Source organism: Aedes aegypti, chromosome 3 (assembly GCF_002204515.2).
Source record: "Aedes aegypti strain LVP_AGWG chromosome 3, AaegL5.0 Primary Assembly, whole genome shotgun sequence".
Taxonomy (NCBI): domain Eukaryota; kingdom Metazoa; phylum Arthropoda; class Insecta; order Diptera; family Culicidae; genus Aedes; species Aedes aegypti.
The window spans coordinates 221,458,358-221,477,320 of record NC_035109.1 but is presented as its reverse complement, the minus strand read 5'-3'; the positions used below and the strand labels follow the sequence as shown (position 1 = coordinate 221,477,320).

Sequence of the window (18,963 nt, the reverse complement as noted above, 5' to 3'; positions counted from 1 at the left end):
AAGTTCGTTATGATATGTTTGTATAATTATAAAGTTCCTTTTAGGAGTCATTCCTTAGTCACGTCAAACTAAAACAACATCTAGCATATTGCTGCTGGCCTCAAGAACAATATTACAGAATACACCAACCTTCTATCTTATGTTAATCGTCAGACATAAGTTTGGAATAAACGATGACCTTTAGCGCCTTCTAGTGGCAGAATGTTGAACTTATCGTCGTATAGTTATTGGACTAATCAATGAAGAGATTATTCTTCCAAATCTACAAAAAAAAATCATTTATAGAACGTCACAATAGTTGTAAAGTAACATTTCCAAGTGGTATAATTTACAATTAATAAATATGTAAATCACCTCTAACTTGCCCGTCGTAGCAAGGAGATAATTAGAAATATAGCCGACGGATCACTTGATGGTTTAATAATAGCTGCAATTTCTGTCTTACATAAATTCCCTCATCTATGCAATATTGCATCGCGGTTCTGAACATGTTATTTAGCAAATTGATCTAATACGTGGGTGATACAGTCCTAGACTAGGATTGAACAGATCTCTCAAAGGATTGCAATGACATCTTGGATGTAATAATTGCGTCTAACATCCATTTCCAACAACTACTGATCAGGCCTTTCCAAAGACACCTAAATTGCATAGGTTTCTATCGGTTTACCCAAACCGGAAGCAGTGTTGGTCTCACAGTCAAATCTCTATCATTGAGATCTCCCGCGAGAGCAAACTCATTCGATAAACTCAGGCATGAGAATATGTTGCAAAACAGTTGCTCACACTAATGGCTCAAAAATGATTCAATCATAAACCCATCGATTATCTGATGTTATTGTTTAGATTAAAATGGATTGTTATATTTCTAGCAGAAAAAAAAAGAATAAGTGTGCAGTATACACGAGTTGAATTTTCCACGAAAGACCGAAAGTAGTTTTGAAAAACGATACAATTTGCAGGATCACAAAATAGTCGAACTGTAAGCTTCAAATATCGTTCACTACAAATATTCTTCACTACAAAGCGCTTTGCGTGAAAAAAATTTGGAAATATAAGCCAATGAGTCAAACGGATGAGTCAACTCATGCATGATGTTTAGGCTGCTGAGTTGCATATGCTACAACGCAAACGTGAAAAATATCAAGCCTGAGAATTGGAAATTTTCGCAAAACTGACCGTTAGTTGCCATTTTATGCTCTAATCCGCCATCTTGGGTTAAAAACATGAATTTTCTTGATTTGCTGAGGCAATAGTGGTCACGCCTAATGGTATAGGTGCCCTAGTTTAGCTGTGGTTGAGAAGCTCAGAGGAAATCAACATTCAAATCGTCTGGAAAGTGTGCAAGTTTCTCAGTGGAAAGCAAAAACAAACTGTGTATTGCGCATTTCTTTCACCACTGGACTATCGCAGAAGTTTTTTTCAAGTGCGGGAACGCTAATAAAAGTGCGCGATTGCATCAAATCGAATAGGTGTCTTCAGCGGGGTTATTTATCGAAGTCCAAAAAATAAGTGCACTTATGAAGCCGCACTTCGCAGTCCAGTAGTGAAAGAAATACACAATATAACGAGCGTATGCAAATGTTCATGAGTTCAAATGTGAATAAAGTACAACAACCACACGTCTAACATATGAAAAGGGGTAAATTTTAACAGTTCAAAAGCAAAGCAAGCAACAGTAGGACGTTGCCTCCTGTGGTCGGCGGAAACAATATTCAAAATCATTTGGTTTGCTATCGAGGTATTCTGTTGGAATTTTTAATGGAAGATTGTGAGGGATCTGCCAAAAATATGTTAAGAAACTGAAATGGGGCTTTCTGTTAAGTTATCTTGAAATGAATTTATCCAAGAATTCGTCAAGAAATAAGGAATAACTTCGCATATTCAGCAGGAACTCATTCTAGGATACCTGTTTATATTCCACTATATTTTTTACATTTTTCAAGGATTTCCTTCAATAGCCATTCCACAAATTTATTTCAGAAATCGTTTCTGAAAGTAGCTCGCAATATTTCGAAATATATATTTGTCTCTCAATTTTTTTTTCAAGATATCAATCCTTGATTTCATCCAAGAATTTGTGGAAGGAATATATACATCGTGAATTGTTTCAGTTACTAGCAAAGAGCAAACTGGAAAGTTCGCAAAGATCAAACTCGACATTTCCTGGAAATATTTTAGAAAATTCCTTCATGCATTGCATCTCAAACCTGTTCCGAAACTATACTATGTAATTTAGGATTTTTTTAAGAATCCCATCGGAAATCTTTTCTTTTATTCCTTGTAAAATTCCTTAATTTTTTTTTTTTTTTGTCAGTTATTCCTTAAGTATTTTTTATAGAAATTGATCTTGATAACTCTCTCGGGATTTTGCCTTCAAAGCGCTCGTCAACTGCGACTAATCAAAAAGAATGTACAGAAAAACCGCTGAGAACTTCTACAAGAACTCTTTTGGTATTTCTCCCAGAAATTCCATTCCCCTTTACTGGAATCACACTAAATCACACTAAATCAATAATTTTACTAAAATCATATCCAAGAGTTAGACAGAGGATTTCCAAAAAATACTTCAAAGATTTTTTTCAGTAATTTTCCTTGACAAGTTTTTAGAAATTATCCTAGCCAGTTCTCCAGGAATGCTGATAAGGCAGTGATTTCATCTAGAAACTTTCCTTAGTTATTTTAAACATTAAAAAAGAAGAAGTGAACAAAAGATCCAAAATTTTAACCATCTTATGTATCTTATGTTTGATCAGTGTTGATAGACTCACACTCAAATCTCAATCAATTCGCTCTCCCGTAAAAGCAAACTCATTAGAGATCTGCTTCGCAAATCTCATGCTTGAAATTTTGATGCAAAATCACTCATTCAACTCAAACCGCAAAAAATGATTCAGTCACACAAGCTGTCAAAAACTCGTGAAAACCGAATGTTGTTGTTTACGTTAGAAAGAATTACTATAATTCTACCAGGTTAACAAGAAATGATTGCCATGTGCGAGTAAAATGTGGAAATACAAGACAATGAGTCAAACAGGTGAGCCAACTCATCCATGATTTTTTGACTGCTGAGTTGCGTGATTGACAACTCATGCATGAAAAATCTCAAGCGCATTTATGAGAAATTGAGTCTTTCACAATACTGTTTGCACGATACACCATACTGAGGGGTGAACCCAAACTTTTGCACGATGACTTGAAGGACTGTTTCATCGATGTTGATTATTTTCCGATTTTTCCGCAAAAATTTCGTGAGCACTCTTCAAAGAATATTAGATTACGATTCTAATGAATTTGTTTTGAAATTTTAGTCGACCCAATGCTGAGGAAATTAGATATGTTTTTTCAGCGTGTTTTTTTTAAACGTCACAACTTTAAGTAAAAATTTAGTATACAATATTCAAAAAAAGATTTTAGGGATCGTCCATAAATGACGTAGCTTTTTAGGGGGAGAGGGGGCTTCACGAATTTGTGACGATGTGTGACGAGGGGGAGGGAGGGGTCCTAGCTAGTGGACGTAGCATTTTGAATCACGTCGGTAAAATAAGAGGCGCTGAAAAAATGACATACAATTATTTTTTATCAAACTTTTTTTTTCATTGTTTGACTTATAAAGTTGGGTTCTAAAGCGATGATTCAGCTTCAAAACATTCATATGACAAGATTGGAAAAAAATGTAAGAAATTTTAGATTTTCAATCAAACAGATTTTTTGATGCTTTAAATAATTATGTGAACATTATATTCATGTAATAATAAATTTATTTATAAATAAATAAATTTAAATACAGATAAATTAATTAAAAATCAAGGCTTTAACGACTTGGAAAACATTGTTTTAGTTTTATTCATATTTTCTGTTAGAGCATATTTCTTTAAAAAACATGTGTTCGTTTTGGCAAATATTATATTCAAACAAGATATTCATTCCGTGAATTATGCTCTCAATGTTGCAGAAGATCTCCACCCAATCAACTCATCGATTTGTTTTGATATATCAATGCTCTTGATGGAATAGCCTGAATAAAGCTTGATGGAAAAGCCTGGACAACAGATTCGAGTGTTATCGACATTGTTCTATCATTCAATGTGCTTAAAAACTCGGTAATTTGAAGAAAGATTATTTTTAGTATTTATTTGTTTCGTTATAGTTTGCGTATGATTATTTTAGTATGGGGAACGATAATGAAGTTAAGCTGAAATATCAATAAAGTTGAATAATACTACAAATGTAATCTGTTCTACATCTGGCACCTGACCATTTCAAATCAAATATATCTTATCTTGATCATTTTCATTTAAATCTATTTCCTAACAACGAATAATTAAAAAACGATTCTCTAATATAACTAAATTTCTTTTCAATATATTATAAAATCTATTGTACCCTAACTCGTTACTGTTAGCTTCATCAATCCCATCAAAGATTTTTCCTTTTTTCTTGATATGCTACGTATTTTCCAAGGGGGGGTATCAGCATTTGTGACGAAATGCTACGAGGGGGGAGGGGGTACAAAAAATCAGTGAAAAAATGCTACGTCATTTATGGACGGCCCCTTAGAAGAAAACGAAGTAAGAATAACTCTTTGCCTTTTGAATGCGGCTTAGGGAGTTTGAATTGACTGAACATTTTTGTATATTTTTAAGGGGATGAAACCAAAATTATGCCCGGGAGTGTATACTCCTTGATGACTTAATTGGAATCGATCGCAATGCAGTAGAGCAGGGTTTCACTATTTTAGAGGGACAACTAGGATAAGCTTGTAATGCCATTCACTCTACCCAAGCGTATATGGTTGCATGTACATAGTGAAAGAAGCAGGTTCAGTTGCGTTGGTGCTGAGGCAGTGCTTGATGGGGATGTAGTTGAAGATGTTGAAGAGCCATGGAACACTTGTGACGTATGATAATGATGTTATCCGTGTAGTAAAAACATGTGTTCTGGCTGCGAATATCTCCTTTCACGGATTACGTAACCAGTATGGGGACCCACAACTTGCAAAGGGAAACGACATTCCTACGCTGTTGCTTTATAAAGGCTTATCTGACTTCATAGATTCATTCTTTTGTTACAAATTTGCGCCAAAACACCATATGATATGGTGGTATCATATGATTCACACATTAGAAGACATTTCTCCAATTTTTGCAGAGCAAATTAATTCATCTAAATATAACATTCATACAGGTAAAATAAAGAAAATACCTAAACCCTGTTGGACTAAAGAAATTGAACAACTACTGAATTCAAAAAACAACAAACTAAAAGAATTTTATAAAAATCAAACTTTTGAAAATTTTAAAACATTCAAAAGAGAAAGAGCCCTGTTGAAGAGAAAGATAAGAAGTGAAAAAAGAAAATGTTGGAATGACTTAATTAGTTCTATTAATCCGGACATGACACAAAAAGAACTGTGGAACACGGTTAAAATGATAGGAGGTGGTCGGCCATCCAAAAATAACGTAATTTTGTTGAATGATCCACAGTTAGCAACACAATTCATGAACCAAAACTTTCCATCAATATCAAAAGAATTAGACTCATTCCTTTACCGGACCAGCAATGTATCCGAATAAATTTCAGAGAGATTAGGCAGATTATTAACTCAAAAAAAGATCACTCTTCCCCAGGACCAGACCTTCTCTCATTCTATATGTTAAAACGTACTAACTTCAACTTGCAAGTAAGGCTGACAGAACTACTAAATGAAGTTTTAGACTCGGGTAATATACCTGAAGAATGGAGAGCAATCAAAATAATACCGCTTCTCAAAACAGGCAAAGATCCTGTTATAACTCCTATCGTCCATTAGCAATGATGAACGTCTTGCTAAAATTGATAAATTGTAGTGTAAAAAAAGAACTTACAACCTTTATTATTAAAAATAACACTCTCCCAATAAATTCAGTTGGATTCAAAAAACATACATCATCAATAAACTGTGTAAATTATCTAATTTCAAAGGTTCAGGATTCTAAAAGAGAAGGTATGGTCCTTGTAGCCACTTTTCTCGACTTATCAAAAGCTTTTGATAACGTTAATGTAGATAAACTGCTAGAAACGCTTCGAAAAGAGAATATCCCTAATCATATAATAAACTGGGTATATCACTACTTGAGAAATAGAAAAACAATTTTACAATTAAATAATGGTTCAGAAATCATAAACACTACTAATAGTGGACTCCCTCAAGGATGCCCGCTTTCACCCATATTATTCAATTTATATGCAAAAATAGTACATAAAATAACCCAGAAAGATGGTACCTTGATTCAGCTCGCAGATGATTTCACAGCAATAATATTAGGTTTTAGTGTCGCAGTTGCCTCAAACAAAATGAATACCTTCCTATCCAAACTATCAATAGAGTTCAGAAAACTAGGCTTTGAACTAAACCCACAAAAATCAGCTACAATAGTATTCACGAATAAATTCAATCCGAATGTAGACATTCTAATAAACAACACTCCAGTTCCAATAGTAGAAAGCCACAATTTTTTGGGAATTTTAATAGATCACAAATTAACATTTGAAAATCAAATTGAATATAATTGCACCAAAACAAAACAGAAAATAAATATACTAAAAATGATTTCTAGGAAAAGAAGTGGTGCTCATCCCGAACAAATGCTAAAAATAAACAAAGCAATAGTTAGATCTTTTATAGATTATGGAATCACAATTGTAGCAGCAGCTGCAAAAACACATTTCAATAAATTAGAGACAGTCTATTTATCAGCTTTAAGAACCTCCATGAAACTTTTGAAATCAACCCCGAATCACGTAGTTTTATATGAAGCAGGAGAACTGCCCTTAAAATTAAGAGCAAAAATTTTAGCTTCCAAAGAGGTCGCTAAAACAATATACTTTAAAAGCAGTCCTATAATCGAACACCTCAAAGAAATCATGTAAATTGATTTTTTACCAAGACACATCACATTTTTAGAGAAAGTAGCTTCAATAAATAATTTTCATTTATTCCAATTAGCCGATAACTTAGAACTCAAAACAATATCCACTTTACAGAATAGACTCACAAAAAAAGATTCAATAGATAATTTCAAAAAGGCAAGTATGTCCATAATAAATCAGAAAATATTAGTAATAGATCTCATCAAAACAAAATATAAAAACACATATCAAATCTATACAGACGGTTCTTTATTAGATTCTGTTCCAGGGTTTGGTTTTTATGACCCTGTGGAAAAGGTATCATTCAGCTTCAGACTGAAAACAGGTTTTAGTATTATGAACTGCGAGATAGTAGCAATAATTAAAGCCATAGAGTACGCAGAAACTAAACATGTAAAAAATTAACTATATTCACAGATTCCAAAAGTGCCTGTCCATTAATTAAAAATCCACTGCAAACAGACAACCACCTTATAAAACAGTTAATAAATACAGTCTCAGAATCCTCCATAGAAACAGTATCCATCTAATGGAATCCCAGGACACATTAATCTGATTGGTAACGATAGGGCTGATAATGCAGCCAAATTAGGAACCACTCGCAACACAATAGAACAAATTAATTTCCCACTACAGGATTTGTTAAATGTCTTTAAAACAGAAGCACTAAACACCTGGCAGGATCAATACACGCTGATTTCATCTGAGAAAGGTAAATTCCACTTTGAACATGCTATACAAATATCTCTTAAACCATAGTTTAAAGAAATGCAATTTGATACACTAGACACCATCATTCTATCTCGAATCAGATCTGGACACATGACTACTAAAGATAGACTTGCTAAGTGGAACTTAATACCAAACGACCGATGTGACGAATGCTCAGTAACAGAAAATTTTGAACACCTATTGTATGAATGCCCAACATACCAATAAGTTAGATCCCTCTTTCCAAATTTAATGAATAAAATACCAATCCAACAAATTTTGGCAAAAAAACATAAACCTGATTACGCAGCAATAGTCGAATATCTAAAAACAATTAAAAAGAAGTATAGTCGAATATCTAAAACAATTAAGTTAAGTTTGAGATGTAAATATTAAAATTAGTTTGAATTTTATAAGATAAACTAATTAATTCTTAACATTAACTATATCAAGCTATAAGTACAATGGGGCCTTAAAAATTCGCGTCCGATTAAATTAATTTTTCTTGCAACATACCCATTCACAAGACTTGGCTTTATGGACCGATAGGTCTGAGCCAGATAACAGCTAAAAGAAAAAAAAAACGGTTAGGTGAACTTATTTTGGTCAATATCATATTCACTTTGTGTACAACAAGAAGTGAATTTAAAAAAGCACATGAATATGAGAAAAATCTAAAGCAGTTTTTTAACACACAACTATATTGAGGTTTTAAAACTTTTTAAAACGTGGAATCATCTAAAAACATCTAGAAATTTTAATTACGTTTACTTGAATTATGACGATTTTTCACGCTCTGCCCTTCGAATGTACGGTTTTCCAGTGACAGTTGGTGACAGGTTCCCTTGACTTTTGGAAGCTCGCAATTCGCGTCTACGAAAGTAATTACCACAGTTGACCCTATGCGTGAAGCTCCGATTATTTTACATGGCAAAGCATAGGAAGTCAATTTTCAAATGCTTCTAAAAAATTCAAAACACTTTTTAATTAAATTCTGTTAAGTGTTAACCCCCGACTATTGATCAACTATAGAATCAGCAGCATATTGAGAAAAAAATATAAAACTCAAAATTATATGCCTATAATGTAGCCCATCAAAAGTATCAGGTATCAGGTATCAGAAGGCCGGCTCCAAAGGCACGTTCCCCACCAGTTGGGAGATTTGTGCCATCGCCATATTTGAGCCTATTTCATCATCTACCCGATGGGAGAGGAAAGGGAAGGGAAAGATGGGAGGAAATAGGAGTGGGGTCCCTTGAAGAGGGAAGATCGCATAAGCGAAATGAGAGCATGTAGCTCCATACCACAATGGGTTCGAACAGCGCCCTAAAAAGGGCACTGCAAAACGCATGAGCGTAAAGAGAGCCTATAGCTCATTACCACAGCGGGTTAAGAATAGCAGAATGTCCTGAAGATTCAGGCTTCTGTATTCAGTTTCACTTAATAAGTGTTTACCAAGTAATTGGAATCGCATTTGCGCAAAAACTGGACAGTTACATATCAGGTGATACGAAGTTCCATAATCGGAGTCACAACTATCACACACAAATGAGTCAGCACGCTGAATATTTGCCATGTGATAGTTGAGTCGGCAGTGGCCTGTCAACGCTCTGACCAAGAGACCGCAATTCTGCTTTGACAGATTTGTTAAATACTTCGCCACCTTTGGAGATGGCTCAGTAATATACAATTTTGTTTGACGACACGACTCCAAACTATTCCAATATTGCTTGTGCTGAGTTGCCGCCCAAGAGTTTATCTGAAGCTTCACCCAGCACTTCGAAATTGGAATAGCCGGCTCAGGGCCAATGAAGTCATGCGATGCTCCATCGCGAGCTTGCTCATCAGCCAATTCATTTCCAGCGATGGAAGAATGGCCAGGTACCCATACAAGGTTTACAGAGTTGACTGAATTCAGTTCCTCAATTTGAGTTCGACATGCGATAACAAGCTTCGACCTTGAGTTGGCCGAAGCGAGAGCTTTTATAGCAGCCTGACTATCTGAACAGAAGTATATGACTTTACCCATTACGCGCTGTTGAAGTGCTGATTGCACTCCACACATAAGAGCAAATATTTCCGCCTGAAAAACGGTGCAGTTTCTACCAAGTGAGTAAAACTGATTCAGCCTTAGCTCACGAGAATATACTCCTGCACCAGCTCTACCTTCAAGAAGGGAGCCATCAGTGTAACATACTATATTGTTTGATATACTTCTCTCCAAACAGCCAGACGTCCACTCTTCCCGTGAAGGGAATTGTGTGGTAAATGTCCTGTAAGGAAAGTTACAAGCAATTGTGAGATCACTTGGAGCAAGGACAATTTTGTCCCAATTCACCAAAAGTGGAAACAACGAAGTGTGTGTAGATCTACGATTCACTGGATTTTTCTCCAGTAGATCCAGTACCCATAAACGGTAAGAGCAAGAAAGTGCTTCTTGTTTAAGATATATGTGTAGTGGCGCAACGTCGAAAAGGGCCTCGAGCGCTGCTGTGGGAGTTGTAGAGAACGCACCAGACATCGCCATCAAGCACATCCTTTGGAGATGGCCCAATTTTGATTGGATTGTTCTCACTTCGCCCTTTTGCCACCACACAAGACATCCATATGCCAATATTGGTCGAACAACTGTTGTGTAAATCCATTTGATATATTTGGGTTTGAGGCCCCAAGTTTTACCAAAGGTTCGCCGGCATTGACCGAAGGCCATACAAGCTTTTTTGACTCTGAAATCAATGTGAGCTGTCCATAAAAGTTTGGAATCTAGAATGACTCCGACATACTTTACTTGATCAGTCACATTAATCTCAGTGCCAAAAAGACGTAAAGGTCGAATTCCATCGCGGTTTCGTCTTTCCGTAAAAAGAACAATAGATGTTTTATTCGGGTTAACCGAAAGGCCATATTGGCGACACCAACTCTCGACTACCTGAAGAGCACTTTGCATCAGGTCGAATAGGGTGCTTATGCACATACCAACTATCAGAGCTAGATAGTCGTCGGCAAATCCAAATGTTGGAAAACCGCAATTATTGAGTTGCCTCAATAGCGTATCTGCTACGAGATTCCACAAAAGTGGTGACAAGACTCCCCCTTGGGGGCATCCGCAAATACTCAATTTTCGAATCGCTGCTTGACGCAATGTCGAGAAGAGATGTCGGTTTTTGAGCATTTGATGAATCCAATTGGTAATCATTGTAGGTAGCCCATGGTTTCGTGCGGCTTCCAATATGGCATCGAAAGACACGTTATCAAAGGCACCCTCAATATCCAAGAAAACACCCAAGCACGATTGCTTCTGAGCAAATGCTTTCTCGATATCGTATACAACTTTGTGTAAAAGAGTCACTGTGGACTTTCCAGATTGGTAAGCATGTTGATTGACATGAAGAGGCATGTTTGCCAAATAGACATCACGGATGTGATGATCGATAATGCGTTCCAGACATTTCAGAAGAAAAGAGGTCAGACTGATTGGTCTAAAACTCTTCGCTTCCTCATACGACGCACGTCCTCCTTTTGGGATAAACTTTACAGTAATATCACGCCAGGATTTGGGAATGTACCCGGTAGCAAAACTGCTTACAAGTAGCTTTTTCAAAACATGTTTGATAGACTCAAATCCCTTTTGGAGCAGAACAGGATAAATCCCATCCGCTCCTGGAGATTTGAAAGGAGCAAAACTATTAAGTGCCCATTGAATCGATTCAGTAGTTACGATACTGCGAGCCGAGGCCAGAGACTCGTAACTACATGAAAAGACATTTGGTTCATCCGTAGATGCTATGTCCACACATCCGGGGAAGTGTGTATTGAATAAACATTCTAAAACTTCTTCATCGGAAGAAGTAAAGTCACCATTAGGTAAGCGAATTTCGTTCACTTGGAAATCCTTAGATTTTGCAAGAATTTTGTTCAACCGACTGACTTCACTCAAACTGGAAACATTTGTACAAAGGTTTTTCCAGCCGGATCGTTCAGCAGAACGAAGAGCCTTCTTGTAAGCCTTGCGAGCTGACTTGAACGACTCTGATCCAGCTGAACGGCGTCTGTTCCAACTCCTTCTACATTGTTTCCTGAGTCTAGTCAGATCGGAATTCCACCATGGGGTCCCTCTTGTAGTCTTTACAGACCGCAGAGGACATGCTTCTTCAAAAGCTTCCATAATGTAGGATGTTGTAGTATCAACGGCATCATCCAGATCACTTGGATTTTCAATGGACGGAGAATATCCATGAAATTTGGTCGCAACCAATTCAATGTAGAGTTCCCAGTTTGTTGACCGGGGATTCCTAAAACGCAAAGTCTGCGCAGTTACATTCGAATGTTCAAAGAAGATGTAGCGATGATCAGATAATGATTCCTCATCTGATACATGCCAATTCGTCAACTCGTGACTGATTCTATTCGAGCAGAGCGTTATGTCTAACACTTCTTCTCTATTAGAAACCATGAAGGTTGGGCGATTGCCTATGTTAAGTAATCCGAGGTCTGTACTACTTAAGTATTCCATCAGACTGGAGCCTCTCAAATTGATATCCGAGCTGCCCCAGATGATGTGATGAGCATTGGCATCACTGCCCACAATCAGCGGAAGGCCTTTTGTTACGCAGTGTACGACAACTCGTTTGAAGTCATCCGTTGGGGATGGTTCATCATGTGGTAAATATACCGAACAATAGACGTATTTCCTGTTGAGGTCACCAACAGAAACATCGATTGTGACAGCACATACATCTCTGGTAGTTAACTCAGAAATGAGTGTAGCAACGATTGCTTTATTAACGAGCACGCATGCGCGAGGCATGGAGCGCGAGTTTGCCATTTCAAGCTTGCTAAAAGTAGCAAAAACTGGGTCCACAAGGTTACCTAGATAGAAGTTCCCTCTACGAAAGTAGGGTTCTTGAACTAGCGCCACTTGGGCTGCACCATTTTGCATTAGTCTGCAAAGATTGATCGTTGCTGTTCTTTTATGCTGAAGATTGATCTGAGCTAACCTAACCGTAGCCACTACCCAAACTAGGCAGGATTAAGCTTTTTGCAATCTCAGCACGAAAAAGACCAGCAACGAAAAAACCAGATCGGTATCTATTGAAAGTCGCCAAAGGCGAAAGAGCACAGAATACACTGTGTAAAACGCATAATGCGAATCCATATAGGTGATAATTTAAATTAAATGTCAACATATTCATAATCCCACCCTTATTAAGCCTCAGGATAGAGACTGAAGAAGGGCAGCCGATTATCTCGGAGAAACACAAGGTCACCTGCACCATTGCTCCGGGTAGCACAGGAAGGACTCAATACTGTAGAGGGCGCCCTGGTACCCCACAGGCTCCGTTTGCGGTTAGGTTTTATTTAGACCCCCCTAACCATTCATTCTTAGGCACGGTACGCATCACACCATAAATTAGGGGTCACCTGTGAGGTGGACTTTTACCACCGGAACAGGCAGTCCGTAGTGTTAATTCTTAGCCAGTTGAAACAACCGCTACCGACACTACGCGGCTATCTAGGCTGCTCGGGAAAAGGAGGTTAATATTGATGATTAACTCCTGACGGGCCCAAGCAAGCCACAAATTTTCAAATGCTTCTAAAAAATTCAAAACACTTTTTAATTAAATTCTGTTAAGTGTTAACCCCCGACTATTGATCAACTATAGAATCAGCAGCATATTGAGAAAAAAATATAAAACTCAAAATTATATGCCTATAATGTAGCCCATCAAAAGTATATCAACATATACTGAAAAGATTTTAAATAACTATTGTAGTTAATTTTATATGAGCATTTGAAATTTCGCTTCCTATACCTTGCCGGGTAAAATTTTCGACGCTTCACGCATCGAGCAAACTTTTCCCAGATGGCAGCACCGTACCTTCGTACACTCGAATCTAAGCCAGCTGTCTCCTCTCTCTCAGCTGTGTATATGCCCTCAACTGAAAATTATAAAATTGCTCTGGATTTGTCAAGTGTTTAATCAACTATCTTCTGTTTCTACAGCCACTTGGTGTTCTCAATCCAACTCATGAAGATGATTCTGATTAGGAATCGAATCATCTAGTAGAGTTTCGCACGACGATTTGTGTAGGCCTCATGTTCATAAATATTTTAAAAATTATATGTGGCGTCTTACCTTTGCTTAACCTACCAGTCAGGCTAAGGCCTGGGTGGCCTCTGCTGTACGTAGGAGATGTCATCATTCGACTTGGTTCATGGCCGCTCGTCGCCAGCAACGCATTCTGCATAGGGTCCGTAGATCGTCCTCAACTTGATCGACCTATCTTGCGCTGCCCACCACATTATCTTGTCCCATTCGGATTGTTCTCGAGTCATTTTCACCAGGTTGTTATCCGACATTATGGTGACATCCCCACGGCAAACTCCCATTTTTTACGAGAGCGGAGATGATTGGTTCTCCTAGCAGCTGGTGTATGTTTCGTGTCCATTGAGGAGTAGGATGCAGAACCATTTGAGCACTTCCATGATTCACTTTGACATGTTTTTTTTTGGCCTTCAGCACGACGCATTTTGTGGCCAAATATTGGCTTTGTAGCCTTAGAAAAACCCCACTGCCGAAATGAAAAAAAGAGCCTAGAATCCGGCACCCTACCGGTGTAATGAGCGTTTTGAAGATAGTTAACTTTATGCGATGGCGAACTTTGCTCGATCGAACAGTTCTGCGGAGTCCAATGTAGGCAAGATTTCCAGCAACGATGTATTTCTGTATTTCTCTTCTAGGTTCAGCGGTTATCAGTAAGCCAGAGTACAGAAATTCTTCGACCACGTCGATATCATCACCGCCAATATAAACTCGGGGTTGGAGGTGTCCTTTCTTGAGTCCCTCACTATCATGTACATCGTCTTCGACACATTGATGTTCAGTTCTATTATCCTAGCTTCAGCCCTTAGTTGAATTACATATCCGCCATCGTCTCAAAGTTCTGTTCTACAGTATCAATGTCGTCGTCGAAATCATGTAGCTGAACGGACTTACTGAAGATCGTGCACTCGTGCCGCTCTTCTTATCACACACTCTAATCAAGTGCTGAATAGTATACATGCTTAGCCGCCACCTTGTCGTAACCCTCGCAATCCAACTTGTCGCCCTTTTTGTAGATGGGACACACGAAATTTTCTTGGAAATAACCCGTGCAGCGCTCATGCCAGTTCATAACCACCGTATTTTAGCAGCTCGCTCGGTATTTAGTCCACTCCAGCGGCTATTGTTGTTTTCAACCATCCAATCTCCGTTTCTACTTCTTGGAGATCTGGAGCCGGAAATATTTCGTCCTCCGCGCGTGCTCCCAAAGTTATTTCTATGCCACCTCCGCTACTGGCCACATCACGCTTCTTACCTTTAGCATATAGATCAGAATCATCATTTACCAACATATCACAGCATAGAAAATAGAAGCGAAAAGAACTTACTACCGTTTTGATTCATATTACGGACAGCTTCAAATTCCGGACACTCTACTTTGTATGGGAAACATTTCACGCGAAATGTTTCAATTTTTGCTGTTTAAAAGTTCTCAATTTCAAGGCTCGTTTTAGTAAACTTTTTCCATAAATATCTTTGAAAATTTATAATGCCCAACTACCTTAGATGTCTTATTGGTGGTTTAACGATTTCGATTGATGATTTGACTGTTCCATTAATGATTATCATGAGCTGTCCGGAATTCGATTCAAAGTGTCCGGAATATGAGGCAAAAGTGAGGAAGCGTCCGGAATAAGAATCATTAAAAGGCCACACATTTTGATTTATTTAAAATTATTGAAGTTGTGGAAGCGTATTCTTCACCCACCGTTCGAAAGTAAAGGGCTTCCGACGCTCGATAGCGTAAAGGAATCATACAGAATGATTTATTTTGTATGCTCTATGCTGGGTTATATTTCCCTGAGTCCTTAAGTGTCCGTAATATGAATCAAAACGGTATTAGTTTTATAGAAATAAATTACACAAACATCGACGCGAACGCGTAGATCCTGGAGTAGCAAGCGACACTACCGAAGGATTGAATACTTCTCATCAGAATCATCTTTTTGTAACTTTTTGCATGAATAGCTGTATCGCACTAAGTGAATAAATATTTTCTCATATTTTTCAATTCCAGGACGTTGAATTGTTTTGATCTGCAAGAACTGTTGGAAGCATGTCTTCCCAACGACTACATTCGGAGCTGTGCCAGTTTGGAAGTGTGTCGGCAAGTTGTCTGCCTTATGGATGTAGGATACACCGTTATAATTTAAAAGTTACACAGAAATATCAACGGTTTCACTTTTTTTTCAGAAAACCAATCGAGGGCGAATCAATTTCAACGATTTCAATAAGTTTATGGTGAACCTGAAGACTTGGTGGGGTGTGTTCAAAATGCACACCAAAGAAAAGTCCGGGATACTGCGAGCAGAACGATTCCGCGATGCTCTCTACGATGTTGGTTTCCAACTGAGTACGGACATTTTGTCTATCCTAATACTGAGGTAATCAATTGAACAAACATATTAATGACCATATCTAATGTGTTTATTCTGTATTTTTACAGATATATGAGGAGAGACGGCACTCTTAGACTCTCTGACTTCATATCGGCCATTCTACACTTAACGATGGCGTTTGAACTGTTCAAAGCTAAGGACACAAATCAGGATGGCGTGATCAGCATGGGCATGACTGAGGTTAGTGTTCAATTATATTTCACGAAGAGGGTTTTCTGTCACGTTTTTGCTCGATTTCACGTAATTTACGTTTCGGATGCCTAAAACTCAGTTTTGGCTGATTGGTTTTTCTAACAGTGAAGAGCGAACTACAAATTTTCGCAAGTTTCTACGGTAGTGATTAATAGTGATGAGACGTAAAGATCTTGCGTGTTTTAATTCCTTTCCGAAATAATACTGTGTTGGATTTTCGGCCGGAATACAATATCAGGAGGCAGGCATCTGGTGAGTTTGTTCCTTTTTAAGAGTATGTATTTTAAGGGAATTAGATTTTTGAGCACGGAGTGCGTGTAGGCTTTCGCATGGCCGTCGGAAGTTACCGAGCAAACTGTGTTTTTTGAGATTTTTTTTCTCGATGATTCGTAGTGCAGTTTGTTAGAAATCTGTTTGAACCGCAAACGGGCAAGTGCAGCTGATGCAGACTAATTTTGCACGTAAGAAGCGGTTTTTCGTGTGTTTTAGCTAACTATATCTCGTGGGAGATTCGTGTTTTGTTTCGTAGTCTAAAGCTTTTGAAATATTCTATAGATGAAATTGTTTTAACACTTAAGCTGAAATGGTCGCGGTCGCCAATCGTAAGCTTATGTTTTTTTTGCGGGAAAAAACAGCTTGCAGTGAATAAAAAAACATAATTTCATCGATGAAGAGCTACTGATTGTGAGGATGTAGCGCGGATGCTGGTCTCCGGCAAGAGAAGGAATGCAATGTGCTCGCGATATTATTTTTATTGTAAAACTAATTCATTTTTAGAAGTATGCTGGTTCAAACATATAGGGTGAGAGCCTTGTTTTTGCGAGTTTGACATCTGAGAGGAGCTTCCGAAGATTGAAAGAATTAATTGAAAAAATAAGGTGGAACGTTTAGCAAGCAAAAATATGCTCATCCTATTGAACCATTTTTTAATTTATCCGAAAGCTGTGAACAGTCCGTCATTATAAATGACGGCGTTGCACTGTTGCTTCTTTTTATATTTGTATACTTACCTAAACTATTGTATAGTTCGCCATCAATGATGACGGCACGTTTTTGACTCGAGTAATTTTATAACACAGTACAGGTACGGGTTGCATGGATCACATTACTTACCAAGGTAAATCCTGAACATGTAACTTTTTATCCCTTCCCACTAAATCCCCATCCTGTGACAATCATGGAGATGCAGAGGTGATCTCGGTCTCTGGTAACAATGGTTGTCACACAAACATTCCTTCCCTTCCCCGATGACCGTAAGGACGTGGCCGGCGCCGTTATTGACTTTTTGAAAATGGGAACTCTCGAATTGTGCACATTGAGAATGGTTCGCTAGTCCCAAGCCCCATTCATTGGTTCTCTGTGCAATTTCGATTGGTCTGGTCAATCACGGAGTAGCAACTACGAATTGTACGATCATCTATGCTTATGCTATGCTTATGCTTATGCTTAATTATATTTCACGAAGAAGGCAATAATAACAATATTCTTGCATTTACAGTTTATAAAATCAGTTTTCATGTGCTGATCAACCGTTCATCATAGTGTAAAAAATGTATTGTTAAGCGCGTGGAGTCCACCAGGAAATGCGACAGTTATGCATTTGTAAGAAATGACAACGCAACGTACATCGAATACCGTTCATAATAATAAGGTTATACCTAGATACTTGTATAGAATAAAAAACCAGTTGACTTTGTTTTAAATAAAACGAAAATAATAAGTAGGCCTGTGTTAACCGCTTGTGCAAACCTATCGAGAAACGAATTTGCTCATCAACATACGAATGATTGTTACGGTCGTATACAGTTGAAATGGAAAATAAATTAGACATTCTCAAACACACTGTGTTTAGCTTGAACGAATGCTTCCATGAAAGAAAATAATCCATTTTACCACCTCTAGAGTTTATAAACACAGTTTCGTTATTTGAGTCTATTGTCTTCGAATCGCATATCCACCGAATCATGATACAATAATTATTAAGTACATTTAAAAACATTTTCCTGAATATCGATATTCCAAAATTATTAGGTAGATTGCAATTTATAATAGCAAATTTAACAATATTTTGCGTGCATTATAGGATGCTGAATCAGTTTTCGATACAAGTTCGGCCCAGTTTAAACTTTTTGAATGTAATATATGCATAGGCGCCAACTTATGATGTAGTTGGGGGATGATTCGTTAACGGTGATTTCATACTGATTTATGTTTTATTTCTAAAATTACTGCAATAATTTTCAGAAATTGTAAATAAGAAATGCAGGGCTGTTACAACAGGCGCGAATTTCGCGGATTTCGCGTTTTTCGCGGATTTGTAGCGGATTTGGCCAGCCAAGCGCGAAAATCGCGGGTGAATAAAATTATGTCGCGAAAATCGCGGATTTCCCAAATCATGCAACAAAAATTGCAGTTATATTGCTGTGTGCGTTTGAAATGCAAATATCAAATGCGGTAAGATTTTTTACAAGAAATGCGATGTCAAAGATAGATTTTTCTTGCTAGGGCGGCGGTGATTTATTTAATCGTTGCTAGGTGTCCTTTGATTGTTTTGTGTTACCGCATTTGGAGGACGTTTAGTCTAGATTTGCATCCCAAATGCAAACAGCAATATACATACAGTCGTGATTTCATAATAAGAAAAT

The 18,963-nt window shown here is 37.6% G+C and overlaps 1 protein-coding gene across 4 annotated transcripts in view; it reads left to right on the top strand.

Moving 5' to 3' along the window:
* The window catches only part of LOC5578194 (calpain-C), a 100,298-nt gene extending 82,138 nt beyond the window's left edge, over positions 1-18,160 (top strand). For all 4 annotated transcript variants that reach the window (XM_001656786.2, XM_021850192.1, XM_021850193.1 and 1 more), the window contains 4 exons: positions 15,745-15,856; positions 15,921-16,111; positions 16,174-16,306; positions 17,817-18,160. In XM_001656786.2, the coding sequence (XP_001656836.1) occupies positions 15,745-15,856; positions 15,921-16,111; positions 16,174-16,306; positions 17,817-17,843 (463 nt within the window). In that variant the 3' untranslated portion in view covers positions 17,844-18,160. The remainder of the gene's footprint in view (positions 1-15,744; positions 15,857-15,920; positions 16,112-16,173; positions 16,307-17,816) is intronic.
* Positions 18,161-18,963: the final 803 nt, after the last annotated feature.